This window comes from Dendrobates tinctorius, unplaced genomic scaffold, assembly GCF_039654945.1.
Source record: "Dendrobates tinctorius isolate UK_male_01 unplaced genomic scaffold, ASM3965494v1 ptg000041l, whole genome shotgun sequence".
In the NCBI taxonomy this organism is placed as follows: Eukaryota; Metazoa; Chordata; class Amphibia; order Anura; family Dendrobatidae; genus Dendrobates; species Dendrobates tinctorius.
The window spans coordinates 1331171-1343942 of record NW_027361709.1 but is presented as its reverse complement, the minus strand read 5'-3'; the positions used below and the strand labels follow the sequence as shown (position 1 = coordinate 1343942).

The 12772-nt window shown below is 48.1% G+C and overlaps 2 protein-coding genes across 4 annotated transcripts in view; both read right to left on the bottom strand.

The window, feature by feature from the left end:
* Positions 1-561: 561 nt before the first annotated feature.
* Positions 562-9373, bottom strand: TATDN2 (TatD DNase domain containing 2). Of its 3 annotated transcripts, none has more exons than XM_073574940.1 (7): positions 8415-9373; positions 5249-5604; positions 3117-3539; positions 1780-2553; positions 1177-1304; positions 917-1100; positions 562-746 (listed from the first exon to the last, which is right to left on the bottom strand). In XM_073574940.1, exons 2-7 carry the CDS (start codon positions 5588-5590, stop codon positions 606-608), a joined length of 1992 nt encoding a protein of 663 aa, XP_073431041.1. In that variant the 5' UTR covers positions 5591-5604; positions 8415-9373; the 3' UTR covers positions 562-605. The 3 variants fall into 3 exon arrangements, with proteins under 3 accessions (XP_073431041.1, XP_073431040.1, XP_073431042.1); XM_073574939.1 differs by lacking the exon at positions 8415-9373 and adding an exon at positions 6949-7102; XM_073574941.1 differs by lacking the exon at positions 8415-9373 and adding an exon at positions 6865-6957.
* Positions 9374-9514: 141 nt separating this feature from the next.
* LOC141088779 (interleukin-1 receptor-associated kinase-like 2) overlaps positions 9515-12772 on the bottom strand; it is a 45325-nt gene continuing 42067 nt past the window's right edge. The window contains exons 12-15 of the mRNA XM_073574943.1: positions 11260-11322; positions 10971-11180; positions 10260-10662; positions 9515-9892 (exon numbers count right to left, since the gene is read on the bottom strand). Of these exons, the coding sequence (XP_073431044.1) occupies positions 9873-9892; positions 10260-10662; positions 10971-11180; positions 11260-11322 (696 nt within the window). The 3' untranslated portion in view covers positions 9515-9872. The remainder of the gene's footprint in view (positions 9893-10259; positions 10663-10970; positions 11181-11259; positions 11323-12772) is intronic.

Genomic DNA, 12772 nt, shown 5'->3' with positions numbered 1-12772 from the left:
CCAGCATATCCGATCAAAGAAGCTGCAGCTGCGTCCCCCTCCTCCCAGCATACCTGATCATAGAATGAAGCTGCAGCTCCATCCCCCTACTTCCTATGATCAGGTATGCTGGAAGGAGGGGATTGTAGCTGCATCTTCTATGATTGAGTATGCTGGGAGGGGAGAAGCTGCAGCTGGGTCCCCCTCTTCTCCCCTCCCAGCATACCTGATCATAGAAAGAAGATGCAGCTACATCCCACTCCTCGCCTCTACTCTGGGAGGAGGGGGATGCTGCTGAAGTTATCAGTCTTCTATGCACTGTTTTACACCACATCCACCAAATGTGGCTCTAGGCGCAGACAGTCAGTCTCCGCTCCTGAATACCCAGCACTTCGCTAGTTGTGGTGATTTTATTAGAAGGGCCCCCCACTTTACCCCAGAAAATTGAAAGCATCTTTAATTCCATAAATCGTTCACCATTAAATAGCAAAGAAATCTCATAAAAAAACTGAAAATGAAAAATTTTAATCAGACTTTAAAGAGGGAAAAAAAAAAAAAAAAAAAAGAGACCGGACAGATATCTCTAATTTCAAGTTTTATTAAAACAAGGCATCACAGACAGCGTCTCATACATTATAGATCCGGTACGTGTTCTCCCGTAATTTTGCCATGACGTTTTTGACGGGTACGTTTTGTAGCCTGGCGATTTCGTGAACGGTGTGTATGGCGAGACCGGGGTGCGAAAATTTACAGACATGTTTAGGCACCTAAAGAAAAAAAAAACAAAAGTATCATTAGTGACAGATACACCGATCCCTGGGATATGATGCAACACTGCTAGATGCCGCCTGCAGGTTCAGTGTCAGCACGGAGGATGCTCTGCTGGCGTGCATAGTGGGGGTAGTAGTGTTCATTCCAAACAGATGTCACCCATTACCTGTTTAGGAACGAAATACGGGGCGTCCGTCTCCACAATCAGCCGGTCCAAGGGGATTTTTGTAACGGCATCTCGCGGTTCCACAGCGGAAGGATACGTCAGGACGGCGGTGAAGCCCACCATCATGTTCGGGAACTCCTTCAGAAAAGGCTCGATGACGTCGTAGCTGCCGGTGAAGCAGTGTCTGCGGAGGAGGAGATGTTACTGAGGGTCCAGACCTAGCAGATGTACATGGAGCTCGCACAGGCAACGTAACTCACCGGTGTATCTTGTAGTCTCGAGGAAGCCATTTTTTCAATATTTTGAACAATTCCTTGTCTGCACCCCGACAGTGAATGACGAGAGGCTTCCCCAACGGCACCACCAGCTTCAGCTGCTTCTCGAAAACCTGCCCGGGTGGAAAACAGAGCAATGCTATTAGTACACCTGATAAAATGCAATGAAAACTAAACCCCCCTGCAGATGCGCTGTAACCCGCAGCAAACATAAAAGCTATGACAAGTTTGGTTGTAAGAATTCTGCTTACTGGTATTTAATAGAAACATTAAATATTGTATAATACATGGGAGGGGGGCTCACATCACTGATCAGGGCAGATCACAAAGACCTGTTTCCATGGTAACAGACTACAAATACCGTAGTCTGATCCCACTTTATACAGATCTGTCCCGATCATGTGATGGACACCGGCGCACGGCCCCTGACCGTCCGGTTATCGGAGCCATGTACCTCTGTGTTCCTATAAATGACAGCAAGCAGAGATATTTAAAAGCAGGAAGAAACTGGAAGTGGTGTTGGGGGGGGAAGCTACATGAGTTACAGCACAATAATAATAAAAAAGATTACAAGAAGTAATTCCTCACCGTGATCTGGTCTGCGATCTCCGTGGAGCATTTATGGGAAAAGTCAAGACCCATTTCTCCAAAGGCGATGGCTTTCGGGTGCCGCAGTGCCATCATCATGTCTTCATGCAGGTACTTATCATAATACTGAGCGAAGTGGGGGTGACAGCCAAATGCCCCCCACACTGAGTCCTCGTTCAGCACCTGATCCCATGGAAGCCTCTGCAGCGTGCGAGGATCGCAGTAATCGGTGATGCAGCCCTGAAATTCCCGGGGGAAGGTGGAGGTGAACTGTTCCCGGAGGTCGGCGAAGGACGACCTGTGCGACAGTCTGGAGTAGAGCATGTCTAGGTGGCAGTGGGTGTCTATGAAGCCATCAGACCGGAACTTGGAGTCCGAACTCGTAGAAGGAATTTCCAGAGTCCGTCTGCTGGATTTGGTGCTGTGACCAGAGGTCCAGGCATCGTCAAAAGACTCGTATCGCTTGTGGCTCCTCCCCATGGGACTGACGTTGTCGCTGGATGTGCTGAGGCGACTGCTGTCCAGCAGGGAAGGTTCGGAGGCGTAGCTGCGGTCTTGCTCTTTCTGGCGCCAGGTGTCACGTTCTGCGGGTGGTCTGTAGATGGGGATGATCGGCTCTGTGTAACGTTCCCAGAGACTTTCAAACTGGCGAGTGTCATCATCATTTATAGAACAGCAAGGCGGGAAATCGTCATCCTGAGAAAATCTGGCCAGCGGCATCACGTCTTCTACGTCGGAGAAGTCACTCCCGATAGAAGGGTCCTTTTCTGCTACCTGCAAAAATATGTAATCGTTACGGTCTATTATCTCAGAAATGGAAATGTGTCTCCCCCACTAATTACAGCTTTTACAAGAAGCTGCCCTGACGGCCTTGGTCTGGTCCCAGGCCTGTGATCACTGCTCCCTGCACAAAGCCTCCATTAGCTGTGACAGCAGCAGTGAAAGGGTTAATCGATGGGATCAGCGTTTCCACAATCTGAATAATCTGGTGGGTGTCCGGCACACGAAACCTCACAGATCAGCTCTGTGCTCCACCAGGAGGGAAGGACACAATGTGCAGCATCGTACACCGTGTAGTGGTCACTTCCATGTACCACAGGTCGGATCCCATTCACTTCACTGGGAGCTGCAGCACCAGAATGTGACACTACACAGTGTACCGATCTTTGGGCCCGTACACTTTGCACATCAAGCCGTCACCGGAGCTACAAACAGCGGACTGTGGAGGTTCCGAGCATCAGACCACCACCGATCCGATACCGATGACCTCTCCTACGTGCAAGCCATCAAGATCACATTCCTGGACAACCCCTTTAAGGCCTTCCTGTTCTACTTACATCATTATCGCTGTCTTCATTTAAGAACACAAGTCGGGGGTTTTCCTGCGGAACTTTGGCTTCAGGTCTGGTAATCACATTGATGACCGAGTGTCTCGGGCTGGGCGCTCTCTTTCTGTCGTCGCTGCTCCGTTTCCGGTCTCCCACAACTTCCTTCTTGGAGACGGTGGATTTTGGGGTTGAGCGTAGCGGAGGTGACTCCTCGGGATCAGAGCTACTACTTTTTTCCACTGGTTTTCTTTCATTTGAACTCCTGGTCTCGCTGTCCCGCGATCTCCGGGGTGCACAGGACGTCCCCAGGATGTCACTGAATGCCCTCTTGAATAGGAGAGAAGGCACTTTGATTTTCGAGCTTTGCAGTCTCATCGCTTCATTACTCGATCTCCTATTAGAGTCATTATTTCTCTGCTCCGGATGATCGCGCTGGAGAGAAAATGTGGAATATTAGTTGTTTGTGGGCACAAGAGAAAATTACACAGAGTATAAATGTAAAAATAGATGGGGGTCCAGCTGCATAGACATCCTGCATTCCAGACAATAAGGGGTCTAAAGTCCTGCAAGTGAATGGAGCATAATAAGTTTGTATGAACCATCACTCTGAACAGGGCCCGGTGGGTGAGGGGCCCCCCCGAATACAGCAAATACTTAAGCTGGGTGTATGGATGACTATAGGTTGTGCATTATACTACATGGATGACTATGGGCTGTGCATTATAATACATGGATGACCATGGGCTGCGCATTATACTACATGGAGGACTATGGGTTGTGCATTATACTACATGGAAGACTATGGGCTGGGCATTACACTACATGGAGGACTATGGGTTGTGCATTACACTACATGGAGGACTATGGGTTGTGCATTACACTACATGGAGGACTATGGGTTGAGCATTACACTACATGGAGGACTATGGGCTGTGCATTATACTACATGCATGACCATGGGCTGTGCATTATACTACATGCATGACCATGAGTTGTGCATTACACTACATGGATGACCATGAGTTGTGCATTACACTACATGGATGACCATGAGTTGTGCATTACACTACATGGATGACCATGAGTTGTGCATTACACTACATGGATGACCATGAGTTGTGCATTACACTACATGGATGACCATGAGTTGTGCATTACACTACATGGATGACCATGAGTTGTGCATTACACTACATGGATGACCATGAGTTGTGCATTACACTACATGGATGACCATGAGTTGTGCATTACACTACATGGATGACCATGAGTTGTGCATTACACTACATGGATGACCATGAGTTGTGCATTACACTACATGGATTTACCATGAGTTGTGCATTACACTACATGGATTTACCATGAGTTGTGCATTACACTACATGGATGACCATGAGTTGTGCATTACACTACATGGATGACCATGAGTTGTGCATTACACTACATGGAGGACTATGGGCTGTGCATTACACTACATAGAGGACTATGGGCTGTGCATTACACTACATAGAGGACTATGGGCTGTGCATTACACTACATAGAGGACTATGGGCTGTGCATTACACTACATAGAGGACTATGGGCTGTGCATTACACTACATAGAGGACTATGGGCTGTGCATTACACTACATAGAGGACTATGGGCTGTGCATTACACTACATAGAGGACTATGGGCTGTGCATTACACTACATAGAGGACTATGGGCTGTGCATTACACTACATAGAGGACTATGGGCTGTGCATTACACTACATAGAGGACTATGGGCTGTGCATTACACTACATGGAGGACTATGAGCTGTGCATTACACTACATAGAGGACTATGGGCTGTGCATTACACTACATAGAGGACTATGGGCTGTGCATTACACTACATAGAGGACTATGGGCTGTGCATTACACTACATGGAGGACTATGAGCTGTGCATTACACTACATGGAGGACTATGAGCTGTGCATTACACTACATGGAGGACTATGGGCTGTGCATTACACTACATGGAGGACTATGGGCTGTGCATTACACTACATGGAGGACTATGGGCTGTGCATTATACTTCTGCTATGGGGCCCCATGACTTCTATGTACGACCCTGGTGAGTGTAATGGTTTCCCCTGAATATTGCTACTGAGTTACCTCTTTCTCTGGCGCCGTCTCTGATGTCTCTATGTGGGTGGCATTTCTGTGGGATTGCACTCCGTCCGTTTGTCTACTCAGGGCTCTCACAGTGGAGCGGACCCCGGTGACGATATCCAGCCGTCGTCTGGGCGTACTCTGCAGGGGAGAGATGATCACCTGCTGCTCCCGGGACGAGCTGTGACTCTCAGCATCGCGCTCTCGGCTGCGACTCTTGGCATCGCGCTCTCGGCTGTGACTGACTGTACGTGATTCGCTGCTCTTCCGATATTTGCGAGGAGACATCTCGGGTGGACTCTGCCATCTATGCTTTCGTGAGCCGCTCACGCTCCTGTCTGCCATGGTGACTTTAAAAGCTAAAAAAAAAAATAAAAAAAATAATTATTAGTCACAAGTGTAAAGATGACATTCAGCATTGGACATCCTGAGGGGGAGCAGCGAGGGGGGAGGGAGGGGGCGCCAAGATGTCAGAATCTCTACAAGATGCCAAAATGTTACAACATAAACACCAAAAATTCATCCTGCGCCTATAAATGTGCGAGAGACAATAACTGTATGAGGTCAGGGGTCTGACACCCGCACCCCCGCAGACACTGATGACTGGTGTAATGTATGAGGTCGGGGGTCTGACACCCGCACCCCCGCAGACACTGATGACTGGTGTACTGTATGAGGTCGGGGGTCTGACACCCGCACCCCCGCAGACACTGATGACTGGTGTAATGTATGAGGTCGGGGGTCTGACACCCGCACCCCCGCAGACACTGATGACCGGTGTACTGTATGAGGTCGGGGGTCTGACACCCGCACCCCCGCAGACACTGATGACTGGTGTACTGTATGAGGGCGGGGGTCTGACACCCGCACCCCCGCAGACACTGATGACTGGTGTACTGTATGAGGTCAGGGGTCTGACACCCGCACCCCCGCAGACACTGATGACCGGTGTACTGTATGAGGTCAGGGGTCTGACACCCGCACCCCCGCAGACACTGATGACCGGTGTGCTGTATGGCCTCGCTCACACGCTGCTTTTCCGTTTTGTAACTTTCTTTTTAACTAATATTGATGGGACAGAAAACAAAACTCCCCTGCCTGAGGTCACACAGTGCGGCGTGATGCGGATATCCCGCGTTTCTCCCCTGCCTGAGGTCACACAGTGCGGTCTGATGCGGATATCCCGCGTTTCTCCCCTGCCTGAGGTCACACAGTGCGGTCTGATGCGGATATCCCGCGTTTCTCCCCTGCCTGAGGTCACACAGTGCGGCGTGATGCGGATATCCCGCGTTTCTCCCCTGCCTGAGGTCACACAGTGCGGTCTGATGCGGATATCCCGCGTTTCTCCCCTGCCTGAGGTCACACAGTGCGGTCTGATGCGGATATCCCGCGTTTCTCCCCTGCCTGAGGTCACACAGTGCGGTCTGATGCGGATATCCCGCGTTTCTCCCCTGCCTGAGGTCACACAGTGCGGTCTGATGCGGATATCCCGCGTTTCTCCCCGGCTAGTTAACCATGTACGTGCTGCTCAGCACCTAGAGTGCCCGGGGCCCCGCTCTATCAGGGCCTGCTCTCTGGTACTACAAGGCCCAGCAGTTCACTGTCTTTTTGGTATTTACACAGAGCCGACAGCTACGTAGCGCAGAGACCCGCTCTCTCCCCGAAGCCCCTCCACCGCCCGTGCCGGGAGCGCCCGAACTTACTGCCACTCAGCACCGCCGCCCCGAGGACTCTGCCCTCCGCCTTCCGTAGCCCGGCGCCCCCTAGAACGCCTGATAGTGATTGGCTGAACCCTAGCACGATACCGCCCCACCCCCTCCTGTTCTGCTCGTTTATTGGTCAGAAAACTTGTCGATTCTATTGTTCGACTCTGCTAATTGGTTGCTGAAAGTAATGCGTTTTGATTGGCTGAGAAGTACACGCTGATAACCAGTACGTTCTAGTAGAACTTTACAGTGCAGCGATGTTCACTCCGCGTTCGATTGTCTCAGAGAGGACGGGGCCGCACACGTGACTTATCTCTATCAGGGGCTATCGCGCTATGGCCAATCAGATCACAGCTTTCATTATCAGGATTGCGGAATCCGATTGGTTTGAAGATATGAGGCGGCCCAATCAGATTAGCGCTTTCATTTTGGAAACAGAAAGCAAACACCTGAGTGGCTGCTGTGCACAGCGCCGCCACTATGGCCCGTATGTAAACAGATTAGGGCTGTTACCAATAGCAACCACTATTATTATCAAGTCAGATTACAAGCAAATAAAGAGAATATATAATATTAGGAGGAAAGTGTGTGTGTACATGCATGCACACACGTATATACACACAGACAAGCTCCCGCCCAATAGTGACTGTCACAGCTGTAACTATGGCTTTGTTCACACATTCAGGCCTAGGCACTAAAATCCAATGTAATCCCCATTCATATGCACCCATGAGCGTACACAATGGGCCTGTTTACACTGGGGCACAATCAGCAGACACCCGGCACTGGGCATTCATGGCCTTAAGGCCACATTCACACAATCAGGATTTGCTCAGTATTTTACATCAGTATTTATAAGCCAAAACCAGGAGGGTGATAAATGCAGAAGTGGTGACAAGTTTTTTGTTATCTTTTTCGGCTCCTGGTTTTGGCTACAAATACTGATGTAAAATACTGACCAAATCCTGAACGTGTGATCGCGGCCTAAGGAGAATAAACAAGCGTTTACCACAGAGTGACTTGGACCATTGTTCCATAAATGTCTATGAAATGTGTGAAGTTTCGGATATGTTCCTGCCTTGTATGGTGCACAGAATTGGTGCCCTTAGCGATCGCTCCGCGGGATGACTAGACAACCCCTATAATTGGTTCCCATACACTCCCCCTATGGCTCTGAGGTGACATGGATGATACCATGGACTACACATTTCTCTTTATTTTACACAATGTATAAAACCGATAATTACAAACATTATGTAAATTCAATAATAATTACAATCATTAAAAAACGTTACAAATTAAGGGGAAAAAAATGAGGCAGTAACACGGAACGACAAGACCTTTCATTGCTTGTAAGCTACCAAAATTGCCATCAGCACACAAAAGATGTCACAAAGGGGACAAACAGTGCGGTATATACAATCACATGAAATACCAAGAGATAACAGAAGGTAAGTACTGACCTGTGGTCTCAGGAACGGCTCTGGTCTTTATGGCGGGAAGTTTTCGTCTGAAAATGGTAAAGATCTACAGGGAACTCTATCCTCCAAGACTGACAGTGACTGCCATTCACAGTCTGTATTTATCAGGTAAAAGTCCCGCCCACATGCCTCCCATTGGTGGGCTCCTATAGGGGCTGGTCTATGGGATGTGGCTAGGGTCCCAAAAAATTATGTGACCCACAATTTTTAGGATATCTTCACCCCTGGTGGTCCCAGGCAGGAGATATTACTGCCATATTTCCTATCATGATGTCAGCTTTCCATAGATAGGAAACAAGGAATGTAAATTGTTTTGCATCTGTCCAATATTAACTTGTGACTGATGTGCAGACCGTCCAGTGATGTAGGTAAATACGTTACATTCAACATTTTATCACAACACCAAATGTATGTCTCCCATAACTATAGAATATACAAATATCATAAAGAAAAGAAATATTCATAACTGGACTTCAGCGTCAGCGTGTCTGATATAATTCCTTTGGAAAACCGGAAAATGTAAAGTGTCACCCCTCCGCCTCTTGTATACACAATGTCTGCCATTCATCAGATAATCCCACAGCGGAGGTCCTAGCCGAATATTGGAGTGTTTTTTGAGTGCTAGCTCTTGTTTCCATCAAGTCATGAGGAAGCCTTGCTTCCGTCAATAATATGAGGGTGACACGTCCACCAAGACACAGTTTATGGGTTCTTTTCCATTACATCTATGACAAAGAGGGTCGGAGCAATATGAGACCATTAAAAAAACAATCAGACATCACTTGGATGACATCTGAATGCTGTCTGATGTTCACGGATTGTCAGAAAGGAGAAGGTGGAGAAACTTTTTTTTCTCCACAAAAGAGAAAATCTAATGACACTCAGCCCCGCATCTGATCAAAATAATTGGTTCTTCTCATCCATGGGATGTACTTACACATGAATGAGGCCTTTGGGATTAAAAAAACACGGCCGCCCTCCCTCTTTTAGAAACTCTCTTTCCATAGAAGAGGTTGAAATTAAGGTACAGTTTCATACTAGGCCTAAACACAAGGGTGGCGCTGTATCTGGAAGGAAGCGGACATGTTTTCTCATTTTATTAAACTCCTTTAAATTTGCTCAGGTTTCTTCCTCCCAATCATAATCACACAAGGGGCCATGATGCTTTATTATCCTTGGGCGATGTGGGTAGGACAAGTACCCCACTCTGGTGGGCCAGAACATAGCAGACTTTGAGGTAGTCTCTGCAGAGGCATATGAAGTCGGTACCCAGAAGGTAGTAGTGTTAATGGTGTATGCTCAGTCCTATAATGGCCATCGCTGGTGTAATACATAGTGAACTCAGGCTGAATGAAAAAGACTGTAGCTGTCCACCTTCTCGTCTTCGTACACTCCGATCTCCTCCATCATCTTCAGCTTGGCTTCATTCACTTCAATTCCTTACGATGGTTCATTGCTTTCTAGTAAATGAGAAGAAAATAAGAAAGATCAGTGACACACATGCTATAAAATATGGCGAACGTCATGGAGACTTGTTATACACAGTCTGCTGGTGCTTCATCGCATGGGTTTCAATGGCTGAGCAGCTGCATGCAGCCATGTATCACCAAGCACAATGCAGTGCGTTGGACGGAGATTGGTGTAAAGCTGCCACCAATGGACTCTGGAGGAGACGTGTTCTGTGCAGTGACGGATCGCACTTCTCTATCTGCGCCTGATGGAGGAGTCTGGGCTTGGTGACTCCAGGAGGACACTACCCCCTGACTGCATTGTGCCCCCTGTACAGATGGTGGAAGAGGATAACATACTTACATACTTTCAGTTTACCTGTTGGTGAGTTTGCCAATTTTTGGGGTATGCTCCTTTCTGGGGTCCACGATTTGTCCTGATGTCCCGCAGACGACGTTGTGGTCGGTGCAGACGACGGCTCACTCCGGGACCAACTGTCATCAGGATACAAGTCGAAGCTTCCAGACTCGTCCAGTTCACACGGGCTCCTCTTGAACACATCATTTTGTGCTGGGCGATATGGCGGCATGGATTTGCTGCTCAAGGAGGCAACAGCTTTGGGGGAACAGTTGGGCAGCTCCACCGCTTCTCCATGGGTGTAACCTATAGACAAGGACTCATCACGCTCCTCGGGAACATTCACACTGGACATCTCGTCCTCCTGTGCTTCCTTCGCACAGGCCGTGAATGTCTCCTGAGCCTTCTCCATCAATGTTATAACCTATTGTGGAATAGAAGAAAATATAAAGGTTAAAGATGATCTAGGGAATAAAAAAGTAAATTGTATAGTGGTATTGGAAACAGTCAGCAAGCAGGTAGACAGATGGCTCTATAGCAGATAAAAACCTCTAATGAAAAATCAATAGGCACAGTTAACTTTACCTATGCTATAGAGACAAATGTCTTCCTTCTGGAGGGAAGCTAATTTGTATATTTTTTCGCAGCACTCCCTGCACCACCAGATCTTCACAAACAGAACCTGAGACGGAGTAACACACTATAATGTACAGGATACTATTATAACGTTACCTCTGATAATAAAGTTCTCTTCTTGTTCAGACACAGGCAGATGGCAGAAGCCCAATGTGTCGCAGAACTTCTTCCCAAACGCTCAAGTCTTCTATCCGTGTATTTTTGGCTGATTTCTTTTGCGCAGAGCAGGTCCACAGACTCCGATCCAGGACTATTGGACTCCGCTTTTAATTTCACCCGCTCCACTTCCATCAGGATAAGATCTTTCTGGAGGTGACAGAGGGCGAGTTATTAGATGGCTCCATAAGGACAGAATTAATGCAAAACTGTGTGTGGCTGTTCGTACCAGATACGAAGGGTCTCGGTCCTTGTCGGTGGGCTTCAGTCCGGTCAGGAGTTCTGCTAAAACCTAAAAGAAAAAAAAATCATAAAACACATTGTATTAAATAAAAAATTCCTGATTAGTGGACGTCGTCTCACAGCAGATTTTATGTCATGACTTTAGGACCGTCCATCACTCTCCCTTTTATTATATTATATTCTACTCTCAAGATCACATCTCACCACCTGTGCACTCGACCCAATCCCGTCCCACTTCATACCAAACCTCACCACAGTCTTCATCCCAACCCTAACCCATCTCTTCAACCTATCACTAACAACTGGTGTTTTCCCCTCAAGCTTTAAACATGCCTCCATCACACCTATCCTCAAAAAGCCCTCTCTTGACCCATCCTCTGTATCTAGCTATCGCCCTATATCACTTCTCCCCTACGCCTCCAAGCTCCTGGAACAGCACGTCTACCTTGAACTGTCCTCCCATCTCTCTTCTTGCTCCCTCTTCGACCGCTTACAATCTGGCTTCCGGTCACACCACTCCACTGAAACTGCCCTTAATAAGGTCACCAATGACCTCTTAACCGCCAAGAGCAAGCGACACTACTCTGTCCTCCTCCTCCTGGACCTGTCGGCTGCCTTTGACACAGTGGACCATTCCCTATTATTACAGACCCTCTCATCCCTCGGCATCACAGACTTGGCCCTATCCTGGATCTCATCATACATAACAGACCGGACATTCAGCGTCTCCCACTCACACACCACCTCCTCACCTCGCCCCCTATCTGTAGGAGTCCCACAAGGTTCAGTCCTTGGGCCCCTGCTGTTCTCTATTTACACCTTTGGCCTGGGACAGCTCATAGAATCTCATGGCTTTCAGTATCATCTTTATGCTGGTGACACACAGATCTACATCTCTGGACCAGATATCACCTCCCTACTAACCAGAATCCCTCAATGTCTGTCCACTATTTCATCCTTCTTCTCCGCTAGATTTCTGAAACTCAACATGGACAAAACAGAATTCATCATCTTTCCCCCATCTCACGTGACCCCCCCTACAAACCTATCAATTACAGTAAATGACTGCCCACTCTCCCCAGTCCCACAAGCTCGCTGCCTCGGAGTAATCCTCGACGCTGATCTCTCCTTCAAACCACATATTCAAGCCCTTTCCACTTCCTGCCGACTTCAACTCAAAAATATTTCACGAATCCGTTCATTCCTCACCCAAGAATCTGCAAAAACCCTAGTCCATGCCCTCATCTCTCGCCTTGACTACTGCAACCTCATGCTCTGTGGCCTCCCCTCAAACACTCTCGCACCCCTCCAATCTATTCTAAACTCTGCTGCCCGACTAATCCACCTGTCCCCCCACTATTCCCCAGCTTCTCCCCTCTGTCAATCCCTTCACTGGCTCCCAATTGCCCAGAGACTCCATTACAAAACCCTAACCATGACATACAAAGCCATCCACAACCTGTCTCCTCCATACATCTGTGACCTCGTCTCCCGGTACT

What these genes read in the sequence shown, in the direction of transcription:
- TATDN2 (XM_073574940.1), bottom strand. Translation starts at nt 5,590, where the DNA reads ATGGCAGACAGGAGCGTGAGCGGCTCACGAAAGCATAGATGGCAGAGT. An exon ending in AGACGGCGCCAGAGAAAGAG is followed by an intron (nt 3,540 to 5,248) that starts GTAACTCAGTAG and finishes TTTTCTCTCCAG; the next exon opens with CGCGATCATCCGGAGCAGAG. An exon ending in CGAGACTACAAGATACACCG is followed by an intron (nt 1,101 to 1,176) that starts GTGAGTTACGTT and finishes CCTCCTCCGCAG; the next exon opens with ACACTGCTTCACCGGCAGCT.